Source organism: Eupeodes corollae, chromosome 3, assembly GCF_945859685.1.
Source record: "Eupeodes corollae chromosome 3, idEupCoro1.1, whole genome shotgun sequence".
In the NCBI taxonomy this organism is placed as follows: Eukaryota; Metazoa; Arthropoda; class Insecta; order Diptera; family Syrphidae; genus Eupeodes; species Eupeodes corollae.
This window is the reverse complement of record NC_079149.1, coordinates 51,477,224-51,499,385: the sequence shown is the minus strand read 5'-3', so window position 1 is coordinate 51,499,385 and position 22,162 is coordinate 51,477,224. Positions and strand designations below refer to the sequence as shown.

The following is a 22,162-nucleotide window of genomic DNA, read 5'->3' as shown; positions in this document are numbered from 1 at the left end:
CGAAAAGTACCTATGTAGGTTTAAAAAATCCCATGAATTTTACTTTAATTTCGAGTTTCATATAGACCTTCGTTCAATCTCAATAAAATGGTTCATGCCGTTCCTTGGGTTGACCTTCTGACGCAACGTTCGCGTAGCGTCGTCGGTCGTCGAGTTGTATCGACTCCGTTAGTCCGTCTGTCCTTCCGTCTATCTGCACATCATCGACATCAGCATCAACACAAAATTAAATACACATTCCGTGCGTAACATTTAATACCTACCTACGTCCTGACTCAGGCTCTGGCTTTAGCTCTGGCTGTGGCTGGTTGGCGCTGCTCTACGCCATCATCATTATTAACAACGTAAATCGTAATAAAACTTCAATTACAGAGGATTGCGAACTGATGCGTTGTGGGTGTTGTGTCCTTTGACGATGCTATGCTGCTGCCACCACTCACTCGACCGTAATACAAACCAATTGCCAATTTTGGAATTCAATTTGAATTCGTCATTTCCATTCGATTTTGAAATCGAAGGATAATTTAATAAATTAAATTGTATACGGATGCATGTGATACCAAACATCACGATAAGAGTTCTGTTATAGCATTTTATGTATGTAGAACGTAGGTATGTGTATGTGTGTAGCCGAAGTCCTGCTCCTACTCCTGAGTCCTGATGCTATTAAATAGGCCCAGAAAGTTGGCCTACGCATCTGTGGCTGTGGTTATAGCTATAGAAATGTGTATGTGTGTTCCTGAGTATAGGTACAGTGATTAAATTAAAAGGATAATCATCAGCAGCATCAGGAGCTGTATAATCATAGTTCAATGGACGGTATGGCTCTGGCAAACTGTATTCAATTTAACTAACGAAAACTCTTCCTTGTCCATTTGATATACATTTACATACCTATAGGCTTGTGTAAATGTTTAAATATTACTTTGCACGCACCGCGAGTGAATAAATTTAATTAATTGTGAAATATATTGTGGCTAAGGATCAGAATCATGACTATTTGTATATATACGTCAGTTTCAGTAGTCGTTCCTTAGGACAACCGAAAACTAGCTACCGCCAGGTCAGTGTTTACGCCAACAAAATACGGTTTTATTTTATTTGTAAAAATTGGTTTCTATTCGCTACTGATGGCAAAGAAAATAATTTCTCACTGAAAGTAAAATCCTCTAAAAAGTTAGGTGCTGAATCTTGTAGCTGTAACAGTATAGTCTTTTACTTCACAGGGTGAACCAGAAAGCTAAAAAAGTTATATGTACGTTATTGAAAAGTTGTTCTTGATATTTTGCGTTATAAACCTAATTGTCATTTATGTAAATGACTTCAACAAGTATAGAATTAATAAATTAAAATTTGTTCCGTTGTTTAGAGGTATTCTAAGGACATACAACCATTTTTAATTTTCTATATGAAGGAAATCGGTCTAATTTATCAAATTGAAAACGGTGACTCAAGGTTTCCAAAACATAAATTCAAGGTTTTTAGAGAGATACCTGTGTGTGCATATGTAAGTAGGTTTATACGTTCACACGTCCGTTGATTGGTAATACTTTTTTATCTTTTTTTTCTATAGAACCCATATTGTACTTCATATGTTCAAAAAATAAAGATAATAATAATTATAATAATAATAAACTATTGTTATTAAAACTATGAATTCAAATGACATAAAAAACGCACTTAGAAAATTGTTAAAAGTTAGTTTTTGAGAAAAATAGTTCGGAAACAAAATAAGATTGAAATCAAACGTACAAAGTTAATCATAAACAAAATGTTTTTGTTAATAATTGGTACATTTTATAGAAAAGCCCAATTATCTTTTATTTGACAGTCCCAATTATCTATTAACTTCAAACAATTCTAACAGATGGTGACATTTGTTGACTGGATTGAGTATGTATTCAATATATGGCGATATGTCAAACTTCCAAGTGTTTCATATAAGAAACAATTTAATAGCATAACCAGCACATGTTGCTGAGTATAAATTATTATATTTATTTTGTAGTAAGTAAAATACAGTGAATTTTACTTTTTCAATTTGTAATGTTAGCATACTGACGTAAAAATTAAATTCATATTATAGTGAATATAATATAACTAAATACTTACTTTCTTATGGTGGTGCTACTGTCCGGGGAGGACATGGGCCTCAACCAACATGCGTCTCCAGCCAGCTCGGTCCCTAGCTAGCTGTCTCCAGTTTCGCACGCAAAGTTGGTTGAGGTCTTCACCCAACTGAGTGTGCCACCGGAGTAGCGGTCTTCCTCTACTGCGCCGTCCGATCCCTCGGGATTGGATTCGAAGACCTTCCGGGCTGGAGCGTTGATGTCCAATCGCTTTACTTGACCTAGCCATCTAAGTTGTTGGTCTTTAATTCTGTTAACTAGGTCAGTGTCGTTGTACAGAATGTACAGTTCGTTGTTATATCTTTTCTTCCATTCTCCATCTATGCGTACGGGACCAAAAATCACCCTAAGAATTTTTCTCTCGAAGCATCCTAAGACGTGCTCATCTTTCTTTGACAGGGTCCAGGCCTCAGCGCCATATATGAGAACCGGGATGATGATTGTCTTATAGGTGATGTTGATTTTAGATGCTCGAGAGAGGACTTTACTTCTCAATTGCCTTCTAAGTCCAAAGAAGCAGCGATTTGCAAGAGTTATTCTTCGTTTGATTTCAGCGCTGGTGTCGTTGTCTGTGTTAATAGAGGTGTCTAGGTAGACAAAATCCTTAACTACCTCAAAGTTATAGCTGTCCATGGTGACGTTTTGTCCATTGAACAAAGAATGTTCAATGTCCTTTTTTGATGACAGCATATAGTGGCTCTTGCCCTCATTGACCACTAAACCTATCTTCTTCGCTTCCGTCGCAATGCTCCAAAACGCTCCACTGACATCACGCTTTGATCTTCGAATTATGTCAATATCATCTGCGTATCCGAGTAATTGGATGGACCTTTGGAAGATTGCGCCTCTATTGTTGAAGGTTGAGTTTTGAACAATTTTTTCCAGAACGATGTTGAAGAAGTAGCATTACAGTGCATCGCCTTGTCTAAAACATAAATCGGTAAGATCTTTTCCGACCTTGATACAGCAACGTGCATTGTCCAACGTGCATTCTTCACTATGTCGAGGTCGGGTAGGAGGAATTGTTATATCTTAGTTACAGCGGAAATCGGTTTGTAATCGCCTTTATGTAATTTGGTCTTTTCATATTCTCAACAAAGACTGCGGTTATACTACGATGTTCCCCTGATCGTACTTACAGGCTTTGAAACGTGGTTGGTACCCTTGGGAGGTTTTTTACTTTTTGGTAAAATTTACGAACCTTATTCTTGTTGTGACATTGCCATCCCTCTATATTCTCGATCACACGCTTCTCGTGCTCTCTTTTTTTTCGATCTTAGAAGCCGGTGTCCCCTCTTCTGGTCGTAGAGCTCGCGAGCAGCTCTGGTAATTCTGTGCAGCACCGTTTTGTATGCCTTTTGTTTCGCTGCGTGCGCTTGCCGGCATTCGTCGTCAAACCAGGGGTTTCGCTGTGGTGGCCGTGTGAAACCTAGTACTTCAGAGGCGGCATCTCTGATGGCTGCAAGGCAATGCTGCCACTGGTTTTCAATGCTTAATGCAGGGAGCATAGGTTTCCTTAAGAGGTTATTAGATACTCGATCGGAAAAGGACATGGCAGTCTCTTGCGATTGTACCCGTCTAACGTCGAATCTTCTCTCAGTACTTCTTTGTTTTGGCTTGGATCGGGATATCCGTGGCTACAACGAGGTAGTGGTCCAAGTCAATGTGTCAAGTGTCGTGCGTCAATCGCAATTTGGTCAATCTGGTTGACGGTTAATTGATCATGAGATTTCCATGTCCCCGCAGCTCCGCAGCGAAATCGACCAGCCTGAATCCGTTGTCGGAGATGGTGTCGTGCAGGCAGTATCTCCCGATTATGCCACCAAAGATGTCTTCCCTTCCTAGCTTGGCATTAAAATATCCTCAGACAACTAGAGACTTTTTGCCTGAGTCTAGTTCCAACAACAAATAAAAACCCAAATAGACGCTGTCTTTGTTCTCGGTAGCAGTCGCCGTAGTATATATCGCAGTCTTTTAGTTTGCGTTTGCCCGGTCCATCTAATCGCACTTCTGGGATAGTTGTATTATCAACCTTGGAGCAGTTTAGGGCTTCCGCTAATTGTTCGGCTGCACGTGTTCTGTTAAGGGATCTAACATTCCACGTACAGATCCAAAATTCGTTGTCTTTGTTTCGTTTGCTTAGGTTGTCCGTGAATCCGTCCGTATCCGAGGCTTGCTGGTGCTTCGCAACTAATGTTTTTTGTACGTGGTCAAGAAGTCACCCGGACGGCACAACCCTCAACCTGGAGGGCCAGATCCTTAGTATAACTCCAAGAACGGGGAGCCGGATAAAACGCTCCTTATACATAGGTCTGGGCGTAGAAGCCCTATAAGGTGTTCACTAATTAGTTCAACACGCCACCGTTGATTCTATTTCGAGAATTCATCCGCTGCCATCTGGATAAGGAGAGGTGATAGCTGAAACACCTCTCCCTGTTTTTCAGGAAAAATGCATTGATTCAGAGTATTTTTCCGGATTCAGAGTAATTACTTGAATCATAACTGAATCAGTCAACGGGCTATTATGGGAGCCAAAAATTTTGATGTTGATGAAACTAACTTTTAGTTACAACAGTTGTTACCAGGCAATCTAATATCTCTTAAGCCAATCAATACTGTTGCTTATGAAAATGATAGTGTACATTTTCCCATTGAACTTTTTTAAGTTCACTAGATATACCTGGAATACCACGACACAATCTTCGATTAAACATTAGTCTTCCTTTTAAATGATACACGTTTGGCCATCAAAAAAATCACAGGAAATATTCTTCAAGCAACCATTTTAAATGGATAGTTTAAATGAAAAAGTGGTCCTGTTGCCACGTATTCCAATAATACCGTCAGATTCTACTTAAACCTTCAGAAGGTTACATTTTTTAATTCGTATAGCTTTTGCAATGTCTATAAAAAGGCCAAACAATTTCCATTCGTATTTTAGATTTGGAAAATTGATGTTTTGCTCATGGGCAGCTATAATTTTGAATGTTCACGTGTAGGAAAACCGTCGAAACTATATCTTTTAGTAAAATACAGGTTAACCACAAATATTGTGCACCAATTCGTGCTAAATTTTATAATAAATATCATTATTATAAAATTATTACCTAACTCATTTTTATAAGTTTAACTGTTACATGTTATTTATTAAAAACTTTGTAATATACTTATTTGTTATAAACTTGAATAAAAATGATAATACATTTTAAACTTAATTCTTTTGAATTGATTTAATTTTTAACTTTTCCGTCTTCGTTCGTAAATAATTATTTCATTGTAATAACAGTAGCATGAAAGTCACTATGTCTGATGTTCTCCAACTTTCTCCTCAAGTAGTTTACAACTATGTAATATGGAAATAAACATTAGCTACAACAAGGCGTGGCCGGGCTAGCTAGTAACATATAAATATCGTTGTTAATATTTTGTCACATTTAAGTAAATGAGGAAGTTTTTTTTTGGAAAAGCACATGAGTAGTACAGTAATAATTTATATGGGAACAAATACAACAACACTGTTGTATAACAATTATTGAGTTTTTAATTTTTAGACGTTGGTACGTTCGATCGCTCCTTGAGGCTCAATAGATGTGTTTGTAGTGTAGTATAAAACATACAAAACACTATGACGTCGTCTGATATATCGACAGAATTTCTTTTCAATTTATATTAATTACTTGTTTGGTTTGTTTTCAATGGGCTGAAGACTTAACTTTTATTCCAAATTTTTTTAAGTTCGAATTTTCAATTTTAAGTATTAAGAGTACAGTTCAGAACAAAGCCCAAAATAACAACTTGACAAGCCTTAAAAAAAAGAATAAAGATAAGAACATTTAAAACTTAATCCTAATTCTAGTTTTTAATGCTGCTTAGAATAAAACCGATCTTTGAGTTCTCTGCATGTTGTTGTAATATTTTAAATAAGTAATTGTTAAATTGAATAAAAATATAGTTTTTTTTTACAGTAAGCTAGCTCCACTAAGTTGTTTAACTATACGAAAATAGACATAAGCTGTAATATTTGTTTGTTATTTTGCCAAAGATTAGTTTCAACAAATGTAGCGCCATCTGTTGCACACACAGATCTACACACAGCAAGACCATAACCTACGAACGAACCTTCAGTTCTTATTTTATTTCAGCCCCGATTTACAAAAGCATGAAGAAAATTAAATATAAATTATTCCTGATATTTTCTTAACATAAATAACTATCCGTTTTATTAACCTAATTAGTTCTGCTCTGAATTTCGCAATTTCTTTTACAATTTTCTTAAATTAACCTGGAAAATTTTTAGTTGTTTTAACTTTCAAATACAAAAACAGGACCACTACAGGGCGTTTTAATGAGAGGAATGAACAAGTAAAACTTAAGTTTTCGAGGGCATACTCTTTCCATTTCTTCAAATGAAAAAAAAATGACTCGTTACAAAATAGGCAATACTGTTTGGTCGAAATTCTTTATAATATTTTACGATACTGTATGGTCATAATACTTTACGGTTTATATTCTTTATTTTAATATCCTTGAAATTTAAAATACTGTATCCCAAAACGCTGTATTGTAAAAACTACAGTATTTCATGATATTGTATCTCAAAATTCTTTACTTCAAAATGATGTATGAGAAATTGCTCTTAGGACTTAAACTTGCACAAGCTTTTAAAAATCAACGGTATATGCACGAACACGGGAAAGTTTTGACAGATCAATTAGTTAAGTTCAATTGTTTATAAATAATTGTGAAAGAGATATAAACAATTAAAAAGATTGAAACTTTTTAAATTTTGTATTTACAGAACATTTTAAATGCAAATTCTTTTAGTTTTTGATGCATACAGTTTTTTTTTAAATACAGTATTATGAGTCATACAGTATTAAGACGCCAGCCCTAAAAAATATACTATCTGAAAATTTTTATTTGAAACTAATGGCAAAATATCATTCAAAACCTTAAAATCGATTTTCTTGGAAATATTAATTTTGATTTGGTGAAACTTTGAGTCGAATATCGTCGAAACAACAAATTTGATGATCAAGGATGCAAACTAGAAAACTTTCAATTTAATTTGTGAAAACACCCTCTCTGTATTCATTAAACTGTTATTGTTAATTTTTTTAGTAAATTCAATGTTTACATCATGATCAAGTACACAAACTGCCGCTAAGCCGTCCGTTAACTATGCAAATCACTAAAATCCATAGTGATCTCAAGAATTGGGCAACGCTCCGACCAAATTATGGCGCATTTTTTTGAGGATCTGGGCTTACACGGATACAAAATCAAACTGACTAAGGAATTGAAGCTGATGGACCATTTAAAGCGAACGTACGTTCTCAAATTGGGAATTGGAGAAGATGCGTTAAGATGAAGTTATGTCAATGATTTATGCAAGAAAACCGACGACAGCGTTTCAGCCGAAATGTATGTTATTGTACTTTAAGTCAATAGTAAAGTTTTTTTAAATATTTCAAACGGGATGCGTTTTATTTAAAAAAGAGTTGTCACATTCTAATTGGAAAACTCTTGGCACAAGCTAAGAGTCCTAAAGTTTAAAAATTCTTCTTTTTCAAAAAAGATAGTGATTTATTGAATTTTTTGTTTTATTAGAGATGTTCCAATTTTTCAATATTTGGCTCCATTTTATTTTTGTTCTCACAAACCACAAACGTTAATAATAGGATTGTCCCTGTCCACCCTGTATAGGTTCCGCTTTGAAATTCATTTGTTTTTCTACATATCGGTGTGCAAATATGGAATTCTAAAATTAAAATCCAATTTATAACCGCACCCTGTTTATATGGAAATTTTAAATTGTGAACCAAAATAATAAAAGATTTCAATTCGATATAAAAAACATGTTCGAGTGTAGCAATTTTGCTATTTCAATTATTCCAAAAAAAAGGAGCAACAACAAACAATACAATAAAACTTTAGCAATATTGTGAAAATTCGTTGGAATATTTTTGCACACAAAAAGGACACACGAGGAATTTATTATTCGGTGACCATTTTGTTCAATTGAATGAAATGAAACGAAATTGCATATTTTTTGAAATATTAGAATAGGTAGCTACTAGAAATTACGGACGGGAATCTGTGGTATAATATTTTGTCATTCACAATGGATTCTCTCATGGCCAACTCCAAGCCCAACAGGGACGGGCTTTATGGCCAGGCTGACGTTTTATAAATGTAGAATATTACGTATGTATTTATGGTTCTGTGACTGTTTTGTAAATAACCATATTTATGATATTTAAATATATAGACTAGGTTAGGCAATTACTATTATTATTAGAGAAACGAAACGTACACCGAGGACACACGCGTCCGTGCGTCGTCATCGTTGCTCGACGCGGCGTGGGTGGCGTTCGGTCGGTACAGTAGTTTATGTTGGCTAGATGGGAATAAACATTGAAAAATGAGAGAGATTTTTGTGAATTGAATTTTTGTAGGTTGAATGAAAATGTTTTGTTAGAGAAATTAGTATTATGGGGTCTTAGCTATTCAGGAAATTCCGATTTTATATTATATTTTCACCGGACGAGCGCATTGCTTTTTCTGGGATGTAATTTAAAATATTTTGGTAGCAATTGTTAGTGTGCTCTTTATCTCGATATTCTAGAATTTAATTTTAATATTGAAATGGAATTTAAATTAAAAGTAAGAGAGACCATTCCACAAAAAAAAATTAAGTCATTTTATTTTTTCAATTACATGTATACAATGTTACATATATATATAAATATTTGTATTGTATTCGTAGAATTGAATGTACTTTTTTGCAAATAAAAATATATTAAATTTAAGTTAAAGGTATCAGGAATGCTTTGAAAGGTATTTTGTAATTACATAAACTGGTGTTAAAACAAGGTGTTTTTAACTTCCCATAGGAAGTTTTTGTAATCGTTCCGATTTGTCGAATTGAAAACTTTGACATTTCTCGACGTTTCAAGGTCCCTAAAGTCTAAATGAAAGATTTTTAGAGAGATCTCTGTGCGTGCGTGTGCACGTACGTTTGTACGTTCCTTAGTTCTTACGTTTGGGAAGTTTCGTTGTCCATAGCTCAAGAATCAGTAAAGATGTCGAATTCGAATTAATTTTGTTATACAGATAATAATGCAGAAAGATACAGAAAGGACTTTCAAGAAAATTGAGTGGGTGATTATTTAACCATAGCAATTTAAAAAAAAGGTGAAAATTTTGGTTAACCCTAAATATCTCACCAACCAATAACGCTTGCAAGTTGAATTAGATTTTATATTATATATTGTAAAGTGATACGAAACAAAAAATTAATACAAATGAAAAAAAAAAATAATTATCACCTCGAATATTTTACGAACCAAACACCATTGTATTTCCAAAATAATTGTAAGCAACGAAGAATTACGTTTTTGAAATCTAGTGAAATTTTAGGAAAAATCGAATTGACAGTTTTTTTTAATAAAAAATAAAGACCTAAAAATAACCATTACTATAACTTGTTAAAAATTGCTTTTCCACTAAAATATCTCTTCAATAATTTAAGATTATCCCTTTAAACTGCCAAACAATGCTATTGGCAGAGTATCTATCCAGGAAGAAATTTCGTGGCATCAAATCGCCGCCGCCTTCCGCTGCCGGTGAAGGCGTTCGACAATGCCATTAGACTGCGGGTGAAATGAAGTTGTGTGGTTAGCTTGTTGCCGAGTATTTTACTTAGAGAGTTGAACAGTTGACTCTCAAATTGAACTTCTTTGTTGGTGGTTATACGAAGTGGCACGCCAAACCGTCTATCCAACCTGCAAATAATTTTCGAGCCACACATTCAGCTCCGGTGTCCTCCAATGGAAAAGCTTCAGGAAAACGTGAGAAGCGGTCGATGATTGTAAGGCAGTAGCGGTATTCTCTCGATGGTGTAAACGGTCCGATGATGTCGATGTGGGATGTGTTCAAATCTACGCGTACGTCCACCCGGAAAATTTGGTTGGCGGATACTGCGGCGGAGATGGATTCAACAAGTGACAAAGCATGAGCGACAACATTGTCTTTGCCGGATGCGTGTCTGATGTCGAATATTGTCCAAATAAATCTTAGCGTCGAAACTGCCAAGGTGTGGCTTTGTCTGGGTCTTTCAAGAAAGCGTGTAGAAGCAGTTTATGATCTGTATAGATTGTTACGTGGCGTCTTTAAGACGATGTTTGAATTTTTGGACTGCTGCATACACTGCATGTAGTTCCCTATCGTATGGGCTTCGTTTTCTTGGAGATGGTTGCATTTTCTGACTGAAAAATGCAAGAGGCTCCCGAACTTCGTTTAGTAGTTGTTAGAGCACTGCACCTGCGGCAATCTGGGAGGCATTCATAAAAATAGCCTATTCGGGCTGATCAAAGAAACATTTTGCGGTGTTTACCACAACGCAAGTTGTGATAGCCTATCGAAGAGTATTCTGAGGTGATTTTGATGTTCGTCATCATCTTTGGAAGCCACTAATATGTCGTCGAGTTTCCTTGTAACCTCATCGATACACCTTTGAAATGTTTGTGCCGCATTTCGAAGCCAAAAAGTCATATACGGGAAAAGGCCAAACGTAGTAATTATCGCCGTTTTAGAGAGCAGAATGCACCCAAATGTCTGGATTTCTGATCCATTTGCTGCGATAAGAGAGCAGCCAGTTTCAGTGTGACGACTTGATGTTAATTTTCTTAGATAGACGCAAAGATCAACGACAGTTTCTATAAGGAAGCGGACTTTGATAGCGCTATCTGATACGAATTGAGGGCAGTCGCTACCGTTTCCCTTAAATGAACATGGATTGCAGCAATTCTTTGAAAGCTGTTCCCATGTGGCATGGTACCAGCAAAGACCGTAAGCTGTTGTTTTCGAAGAACGGAATCTTGAACTGGATCGTGAACGGCTTGGCACTCGATGACGTTCATGGAATGAATTTTTAATTAAACTTACCAACTCACATATTACTTCTCCGATTTTTAATAACTCCAGCAGTGGTGTTGCACAAACATCATGAGAGCTGCCAATAGCTGCCATGTTATTTGTAGGTGTAATCTCCATTATGTGGTCGGTGAGTGTAGATAATTTGTCTTGCTGATGTGTCGCTAAAATAGTTTGTATTGCTGGTGGGAGACTACTAAACCACTTAGTTTGAAGAATATTGTCAGGGACGTTATCCAGGAGAATTTTAAGGTGGCTAAAAAATTTCGATGGTTTCTGATCACCCAAAATCTCTTTGTCGAGCAGCTTATAGAGCCTTGCTTGCTGCAATGATGTCAATCTATTGATGAGCACTTCCTTTAATTTTGTGTATGGTTTTTTAAAAGGTGGCTGCAGAATAATGTCTTGAACCTCAGTTGCTGCTCGTGCATCTAAGTGGGACGTCAAGTTGTGCAAACCACAATGCAGGTCGTGTGACACTAAAAACAGGTGGGCCAACAATGGAGCGCTTTATCAGTATATCAGGAGGCACAGCCATAGTTCCTCAATTTATTGAAATTAAATTTTATTAAGTCAGATTCGGCAGCGTTTTACGGTTTACGTTGTCACCAAATGAGAAGATTGAGCTCGTTGAATGACGAATACTCACTGCTTCGTTGGCATTTTATTATTCAAAGTAATAGTTAATGTTTTCTATACAGATATTTATTTTGCACTGAAGTATAAAAGTTTCGCTACAGAGCCCAAAGAGCTGTTAAATTTTAAGGGCTGATGTTGATTTTGATTAAAACACAAGTTGCAATATCTTTTAATTATGGTAATATTATATATTAAAACAAAATATCGGCAAAATGAACACATGACCACTGCGGCACACCTCTACATTTTCGATGACGTTAAGGCATAATTGAGGTTCTATGTCGTAAATGTGCCGAATTATGTCATCTCATCAGTTTTTGAATTGTTGCTGGCTTATCTACGTACATCTTTTCTTTCAAATTACCCCAAAGAAAGAAGTCCAACAGTGTTCAATCACATGATCTTGGCCGCCAATTGACATCGCAACCACTAGAGAGCTATTGTTTCGTTACCTTTCAGGTGAAATAGGTATGACGGTTCCATTTTTAGCGAGTTCATCGGCTTTACAATTTCCTGCGATATCTCTGTGGCCAGGCACTTAACAGAGGTGAATGTTAAATTGCTGCGCCGCCAACTCCATAAGAGACTATCGAGGGCCGTTAGAGATTTGGTTGAGACACCGTCAAGGGATTTAATAGCAGCCTGACTGTCAAAGAAGATGCGGATATCATGAGTTGATATCACGTTTTCTCTTAGCTAGGAGAGAACCTCTATGATCGCAAAAATTTCCGCTTGGAAGACGCTACAATGATTAGGGAGGCGGAATGAGATGCTTAGATTAAGCCTTTACTTTACTTAAGCTGAGTACACACCACTACTAAATCCCTCATTTGTCTTGGATCCATCTTTCTAAAAATGGATGCATTTGTCATCCAGGAGTTTTTTGTCTTCATATTCATCTCTGGATGAAATGGATACCTGGAAGTATCCAAAAAAGGGATGAGGTCTGTTTTTTGAGGATTGATATTAAGTCCGCAGTGATCAGCCCATCATGTTGAGTGCGTTTTGGATTTTATGATAACACTTAGCTCATGTCTGATTTGACAGATAATTACATAGTTGTATCTTTTCGCTGAACGATTATGGTTGTGTATACGCTGCGATCGATTTAGAGAAGATGCCGATTTTGCAAAAAATCATATTTTAAAATGAAGTCCATTTTTTGTCTATGAGGAAGGAGTGACCTTTACAGTCAATAGCGATCGTTATCGGGCCATGTTGAACAAATTTTTGTTCACAAAAACTAAAGATGAGGATATTGGCAACATTTAATTTCAACAGGACGGCACTACGTGCCACACAGCCAAAGCTACCCCCGATGTTTTCCGTGGACCCTATCCTAATATTTATGAGAATTATAATTTAAATATATTTTGCAACCACAAAAGAAACAGATTCATCAAAATTCAAAGGCAATCGATTTACCACAATTGTATTTTAAATGATAAAATTGGCACTTAATTTGTATAAATTATTTAAGTTCTAGCAATGAGTTCCCATAAATATTTAAGTAGTTTTTATTTTAATCATTAAATAGGGCTCCATAATGTCCTTACCAATGTCTATGATACGTAATTTTTTTTTTTTTTTTTAAATCAGGTGCAAATAAAAAAACAAAAGCAATATAAACACATATAAATAAATACAAACAAAAATATACAACAAAGAAATGTGTGTTACTAGAAATTCATTAAAAACTTCTATATAATTAAAATTTAAAATTCTCTTGTCATATTAAATATTCAAAACTATCTGTAAACATTATGATACCTGCTTACATACGAGTACATAAACCATTGATAAATGTTTAATTTAGTAAATTGCTTTAATTTGCATCAAGTGGCAATAACATCACTTAATTCTCTTATGTATGCATAGTATTATAAAAATAAAAATAAAACAATCAATTTCAATTTAAGAAAGACTTTTTCTTGACTCACTTGTTTCTCGTTTTGGTAATCCAGGATAACTGTAATTGGCCGTTGGTTGAATATCGAAATTGGAACTGATATCATCCTTGCACTGATATTCACTATTGCAGTAAATATTTAAAACAAAAAGAAAAAAAAATACTTTTATTAAAATACTTTTCGCAATCAAAATATTACTCTGTAAAAAAGGGAAAATAAAATGAAATAAAATAACAGGGGTTGTAATGTTAAGCGGATATTCTGCGGGAGCCATTAAGATTCAACTCATGGGCGTATAGCAGTCGTCGTTATCCTTGTCCTTGTCGTTGGACATACTCGTAGATATACAATGATTGCTTTGGATCCGTTTGGACTCGACTTGAATCGAATCGAAGAGAAATATTATTATTCAGAATTTTGTTTTTGCTCAAAAAACCATAATTACATAGTGCATTTTCGTTTAAAAACTGACTTCTTTCTTAAAGGGTTGCCATGCTTGTAGAAAATACGTTTTTTTAAGTTTTATCGGTGCATGGATACTTTTTAAAAACTGATATTTAGGTGTTGTTTTAAACTTTGTACTATGAAATTTCTAAAAGCTTAATGACTTTGGAAAATCAATACAACCAAACTTTTATTTAAAACTTTGCAAAATATACACATAACATATGGCACTTATAAATATTTAATTTAAAAAGACTCACAAGATGTAAGAAGTTTTAACTATATTACATGACTAAAAAAGAATACAGTTAATTGGCAACCCATTTAATTTATTGTTCCTTTAATACCAATATATAAATGCAAACACAAAATTAACAATATTACAAGTATATTGTATAAAAATTTATCTTACCTAGGATCAGGACATTCATTGCAAACTGGTGGTGGCGGACAAGAACTTTCTGGCGGCTTACTACCGAAGACCTTCAGTTCATTACGTATCATTGGTGTTTCGAGAGCTGGATTTTTTTCTGTTAATATACCATAAATCAGTTTTATTTATATTAAGAAATCTTTGCAAAATAATTAATATCATAATAATATTTATTTTTAAAAATGAAGAGTAATATGATTAAGAGTATAAATTCCTTAATAAGGTTATAATAAAAACTTAAAATTATCTGTCTTAATGTTTTCTTTAAAATAATTTATTTTAAATTGCTGTTATGAAGTTAACTTTTATGTTTGTTCGGTAATAATAAATCACCTTCAAGTTCTTATACAATAAGGCCTTTTAATGGTGAGCCTTGTATGATATTTCGATGCTATACGGTAGTCCAAAATAACACTTATTGCTGCCTATCTATGTATTTGTATGCATTAGGTTATGTTATATTTTAGTTTTACTGAGTAGTTGGGAGTTTGGAAATTTTTCAAAATTTATTTAGTTCTCTAAAAATCTGTCCTTATGGGAACTTTGAAATACATTTACATAATTTTAGTGATTTTCAAGTAATTTCATCTCGAGTTCCATGTTCTTAAACAAATTTATTTACCAAACATTAGCTTTTTCTCAGAGTAGTATAATTAACATAATTTCCATAGGAACTGCTAAGCTTAATGTGCTGATAACTAATTCCAAGGACCTTTTCCGTTTACTTCATATTGCTCATAAGCTCATTGAAGATACCCATATATTCGTAAATTGCATGTTTTTATATATATATTTTTTAATTAGAACCACATAAAAACATTTGTATATTTGAATGTTGATCTTTTTCTACTGTTATTTGAATTTTGTTGATACTTATATTTGTATATTTTATAACATAAGACGCTTTTTATAGTTTTTGGGAGAGAATTTTGAAATTTAATATTGGATTTTCTTATCAAATTCTGTAAATATTTTCTTATGATTAAGTCATCCCATCTTTTATTTCTTAGACTTTCTGTTGACCATGAAAATAAACAAGGGTAAAAGTCGTCTTATATTCTTAAAAAAAAATTATACTTTAAAAAAACCGTTTTTTTATGCCGATTAAGAAATAAATCAATTAATATTATAGATAATATTATACTTGTGTTTCCTCCACATCAAATAGTATAATTAACTTGTTTTATTTGATCTTGAGTTACCAACAGCAAGTGAGGCTATCAACTTAAATACTTTTTTTCAACTTATTTGAAGAGTCGATATTTTTAAATAAAAAAAGAAAAACTATCTATTTATAGTTTTCATACCAAATACAAATATTAAACAATCAAATGTCACAAATGCTGCCTACACTGATAACTTCCCATTCGAGCTACTCTGATTTTTCTATAGCGTTAAAATATGTTGTGTGAGATAAGAAAAATTGATGTAATATATTTCCTTGTTCTTATAATTCTTATGAATGTTAAAAATAATATTTTCTATAAGAATTAAGATATTATTAATTGTTGCCCAGACGTTCGAGTAGAAAACCTATTTGTATTAACTTTTAGTAGTGTTTTTTTATATTTTTCTTTTTTAAAAAAAAACTGTCACTTTAATTTTACTAAAAATTTTACTTGATGTAATAAACGTTATTCAATTATGCATACAGTAATGTTGGAGGTAATATCAATTTATCAGCGATTCTGTCTGTCTGTTTATCTTCGACCCTAAAGTCCAAACCATTGGGTCGACTGAGTTCAAACTTTAAACTTTAATTAAGCTTTTGAGCAGATTTAAGTTTGGCGTTTTGGCCAAAAACCAAAAAAACGAATTTTCTCAAAAACGAATCGATAGATTTTTTTAATTTGTCTCCATTTTTTTTAATTTGACTTTTTTTTTGGACAAAAAACATATTCTATGAATACCACTTATAGATATGTTGTTCTGTTATTCAGTTTTCTCAAGACCTAAAAACCAATTTCAATATTTGTTTTCCTTTGATATATATATTTTTTGTTCTTTTACCTTTACCTACAACCTACAGTACAAAGTGTACATACATACATGATTATTTAATTATATTAATTTTAAATAACAAAAATCATTGATCTATATTTGTTCACTCCAATCAGGCAATCAGTGAAATATCAAAATCTCGAATGGCCCTGATAAGAAGCACTTCCAATTCACTAACCATCTTGAGGAGTACTCCAATCGCTGAGTGGGGTGGTACTTGTCCGCAACCTCGGAGGTTGAGTATTCGATTCCGTGTCCCGCCAATTTTGTTTTTATAAATCATATAAATTAATTGCTATATATGAAGAATCGGTGTTCTTTAATTCTTGGAAAAATCAATAATTATTGACTAATTGGTAATTTGTGCATCGGCCTTTCAATTCTTTGATTCTGAGCAGAATTTGTACACGTTTTTCACAGCCAGTACTGAGCGGCACCAAATTCTGATTGAGAAATTATCGGAGAAGAAAAGCGGCCAATTTTTAATCTTGAAAAGCTCAACACTCGTTAATGTTGTCGAGCTAAAGCTATGAAAGCCATACTCAAAGGCTATTTGGAAATCGAAGAAGCTCTAACAGCATATCATCCAATAAAGTGCAAAAAGGCATTGTGAGGAATGAAGCAACGCACCTTCTACAGAAGATGATTGGTCTCGAAACCGCTTTTTTTGCAACATTTTGGAACGATATCTTGGAGCGATTCAACGCTACAAACAAGATGTTGCAAGACCCGAAAATGTTCGTCTTGAATCGGCAATGCGTGCACTAGAATCATTGAAATCATTCGTGGAATCCAAACGAAATGATTTTGATAAATACAAGGAATCAGCCAAAAAAATATCCCATACTGATGAATATGTACTCGTACAATCAAGCACGTGCACCAGAACAAGAAATGTGAAGTTGAATCCGCTCGATTATGGGAAAGCACAAGACGCAAATCTGTCACACAAGGCAAAATACAAATTATCCGCCTTCATACCAGTGATTGACCAGCTATCTATTTCTCTTACTGAAAGATTGCATGCCTATGAAGCTGTACGTTAGAGATTTGGATTCCTGAGTCACATCGAGATGATGTATGCTGAAAATTTGCACGCTGCAACAGAGGCATTGGTGAAAGTGTATCCGGATGATTTAGAGCCTAGTTTTGGTAATGAGTTGGTTCAATTTGTGTCTTTGATTGACTCATACAAAAAGGAAAAGGACTATGGAACAGATCAATCGCCGGAACTTTTTTACAACCAAATTCTCGAAAATCTAAATTTCATAGCTACATTCCCAAACCTCGAAATTGAATTGAGAATGTATTTAGTTTTGATTTTAACAAATTGCACTGAAGTGCGCTCATTTTCAAAAATAAAAATAGGCTTCGAATAACTATGGGACAAAACGGTCTATATCGAAACTTTCTCTAGTGAGCATTGAAAGCGATTTACTGCGAGAACTGGTTTTCAAAAAATCATCAACGATTTTTCGGCCTAAAAAGCTCAAAACGTTCCGTTCGTTAACCTTAAAATTAAATTTTAGATAATTCTTTTTTCCGTTTACGTTTATATGTGTTTGTTCAATACTAAAGGAATGTATTTGGTTTCACAATAAATTATTTATTGAAAAACTGGAATATTTGGGGCGGGGGCATCCACTTCTTTATTGCCCCGAGGCCTCTGGACCTCTAAATCAGGTTCTGCCTGCACAATCTGTATACTATCTTAATAATATTTTATGATCAAAAATGCAATTTTGTTTTTTATTTCGATATCTCGAAAATGGATCATAATTTTTTTTTATGAAATTCAAATTTAAATCGTATCGTTTAAAGTAAACGCTTATTAAAAATATTTTTAAACTCAAATTAAAAAAAATGTATGTATGAAAAATCAATTAAAAAAACCTGTAAAGGTTTTCAAATAAAAACATTTCTCGAAGTTTCAAGGTCCCTAGAATCTTAATAAGATATTTTTAGAGAGATATAGGTGCGTGAAGCTTTTTTTGTCGTCCATATCGCACGAACCAGTGAGAGATTTCGACTTGAAATAAAGATAATAATACAGAATGATGCAAAAAGGACTCAACAAAAATTGAGTGGTTGGTTTTCTTTACCATATGTTAACCTAAAATATCTCACCAACCAATAATGCAAGTGACTTGAATAAAATGTCATATTTTATATTTTGACGTTATACTACATAATTATATTTTTGAAAAGAAAAATAATTTTTTTATAAATAAAAAAAAACTGCCAAAAAAAAATTGTCACCTCTAATATTTTAAGAACAAAAAATGGTTTTATCTCCAGAAAGGTATATGCAACGAAAAATACCGTTTTTGACAAAATTTAATATCTTTTTTAAAATTTAGGATATTTTTATTTAACAAAAAAATGAAAACATAAAAACTATTTATGAATACACTGATAGCTTCCCATCCTATCTGTCGAATGTTTGTAGGTTTCCTTGTTTTGTTAAAAAAGTTGTCAATTGAATTATTTTAAGAAATATACAAAATTAATAACAATACTTTGCATATGATGAAATAGTTTGATTCCAAAATCTATTTTAGTTCACGAGATTTTTAGTCGAAAACCATTTTTAACCAATTTCTCAAAAGTTTTTATTTCATATATAAACAATTACAAATTGGATAAATAAAATTAATTTGAAGTCAGTGTCTTCTCTTTTTCACGAGTTTTTGAAAACCGAACATCATTTTTTACAATTTTGCATTCTATTTTTCGTAGATTTTATTTTTTTTATAAAAAAAAACCGACTTTTGGATTTTTATAAAAAAATATTGAATGTCGAAAATATTATGTTTTGTAAGATCATAATAGTTTAAAGGCAATTCGATTTTTTTTCTCAAAATTTTACTGAATGTTGACAACAATATTTCTCAAAAGATAAAATTAGTTTAAAGCCAATATCTCAAAGTTTTGAAAAAAGCAAATGTTCACCAAGTTTTAGTAATGGTTTGTTAAGGTTCTTATTTTTTGTAAAAAAAAAACTATTGATGATTTTTTTTTTAAACAATGTTTTTTATAAAATAAAATAAATTTAAAGCCTTCAAAAAGTTTTTAAAAGATGTTTGAGACGCAAATCATTTTTCACAACTTTTATTAATTTAGTTTTTTATTTTTGAAAATAACTTTAGATTCGATGTTTCTCAAAAATTTTTCTTCGTTGCACAGTTTGTTTGAAAATAAAATCATTTTTTATCGTAAAATTTAGGAGGTGACAACATTTTCGTTCAGTTTTCTGATCGATCAGCGATCTTACGATAATATTCAGTGACGCCATGTAAAATAAATCATTGATTGCTATTGAGGTTCCTTGCATTATCATTGTCAACTTACCAATCAGTCATTTCAGTATGAATTCAACATTCACTGATTTAAAAGACACTGAATTGAATCGTGAAATACAATACAATACGGCAGCGATTTAGAAAGAGCAATTTAAGCAGCAAAAAATGTGGATGTCAACGAATTAAATCTCAAGATATACCATTTGTTACCAGATGACTTGGTGTCATACAAATCTATTGATACAGTTTGTGATGATATAGGTGCTGAAAATTATCCGACTGTTTTTGAACTTATTGAATTTACCAGGCATGCTTCCGCATAATTTTTTTAACTGAAGGTTGGATCTCTAGTAATTTTGCTTCGTAATTTGAACGCATCACAATTGTACAACGGCACGCGATTAGGAATTAAATTACTAAGTTATTTATTTCTAGCAAAATATTCTCTAGAAATTACTTATATGACAAAATAAAGTTTGTCGGGTCAGCTCGTATTTTGTATAAAATTTAATAATTTTTGAGTTAGTTAGAATGATAGATCTTGATTAGAAGCAATATTTAATAGCACAAGTGAAAAATCCGTTTTCAACATTTCAACGATTTTGGGGGTTGGAAAGCATCAGGTGATGGATAAAAATAAATAAATGTTGCCCAACAGTCCCTTGAGAACTAGAGCCTAGTGATTAACAACTCTCAACCATTCCTGTGTGCGAGTTCAGTAGTCAGGGATGGAGTTGATCTACAGTGTTAAGCTGAATCTGAACGGCTAATTTGAGGAAGAACTTTTCATGACAAGAATTACTCTTAGATAATTTGTCAAGCAAGAAGCAGTACCCGTGAAAGAAACTTTAGATGGCATAGGCAGGGATCGAACCCAAGACCTCCGGCATGACAGTCCAACGCACTAACCATCATGTTACGGGTACTATTTTTTGTTTCGTGACGGGTACTTCTAATGTTAGAAAGTGTAAAATAAAATTTCAGGCAGACAACAATTCATTTCAGCAAGTTTTATGTTATTATCTATAAAACAAAAATTTACTCGAATTCAATGGAAGTACTTTAACACTCGTACAAGCCAAGGTAGTTCTTAAAACATTGAGTCTTTAATTTAGAAACCATAAGACCTCAACTAATCGAACCAATTTCAATAATTCTCAATGGAAATTTTATAAATATTACCATAAAAAAGAAATGTTATATTTAATCGAACATTAATATTTATTGCACTTTAAAGCAGGGATGGATTGTGTGGCTACTCCTGCTACCATCCATCACCGCTTGCATGTTTATACATTCATAAAACTGACAGCTGAAAATTGAAATGTCTCACAAAAGGGAAAATCTGTGTTTTGACAGCTACTTGAATTAAAAATAAATTGACTTATTTTCTTGATGGAAATTTACATTAATTTAAAAAAAAAATCATAAAATTCATAAACAACATCAAGTTCGTCTGCAAAAGTCCTTTTAAATACCTCCTCTTAATATTTACAACCACAATTTAAATTGTATTCTATACTTTTATTCAATTTGTCTAAGCTAAAAAAAAGTCGAAAGATACGACAAAACTTTTTATAACACCAGCATCTTTTTTTTCAATTTTCAAAAAATCCATATAATTTCTCCGTAACCTATTTTCATCGAGTAACTAACAATACATGTAATTAAAAAGTTTTCAATTTTAATGAAAAGTTGAATATTTCACAATAAGAATAAAATACACCTACGCTATATACGAAAATATGAAACTAATAATTAAAGTTTAAAATCACGAATTTTTTAAAAATTTAATTTGATGCAACAGGAAACATTAAAAATATTCTTTTTTATAAAAATTCATATATTCTTCATTATGTTGGAGGAAAATGAAAAAAAAAATTTAAAAATATTTTTAATACTCACTTATTATTTCGAACGATGCCATAGTTGTGTTAAGTTCATTTTTGGCCACACAAAAATACTGCCCGAAGTCCATAAAGTTCAGATTGTTAATTGTTAAACGCATAGTTGTTTTATACCTTTTTTTTTAAAAAAATAAGAAACAACATTAAAAAAAACAGAACAAAATATTGAAATGTTGATTTCAATATATTGGCAAGTTGGCCTTTATCACATGAATAAAATAGTTAGCTCTTACCCATCAGGATATGTTTCGATTCGATACTTTTCACCAGGATCAAGCAGTTTACCATCGGATACACGTTCCCAATATCGGATTGCTTCGGGGAAGGCTTCAACCTTTTATAATCAAAAATGCAAAAACAAAATAGTTTTTTTTTAACTTTAATTTTATCTCTATTTTTTTGTTGGTGTTGTAGGATATATTTATGTGAAGAACTAAAAGCATATGCATATAATAAAAAA

At 33.0% G+C, this 22,162-nt stretch overlaps 1 protein-coding gene across 1 annotated transcript in view; it reads right to left on the bottom strand.

Annotated features, from left to right (window-relative positions):
• Positions 1-22,162, bottom strand: part of LOC129951732 (uncharacterized) — a 230,557-nt gene that overhangs the window by 39,815 nt on the left and 168,580 nt on the right. The window contains exons 10-13 of the mRNA XM_056064037.1: positions 21,936-22,036; positions 21,701-21,816; positions 14,472-14,589; positions 13,646-13,737 (exon numbers count right to left, since the gene is read on the bottom strand). Coding sequence (XP_055920012.1) covers positions 13,646-13,737; positions 14,472-14,589; positions 21,701-21,816; positions 21,936-22,036 — 427 coding nt within the window. The remainder of the gene's footprint in view (positions 1-13,645; positions 13,738-14,471; positions 14,590-21,700; positions 21,817-21,935; positions 22,037-22,162) is intronic.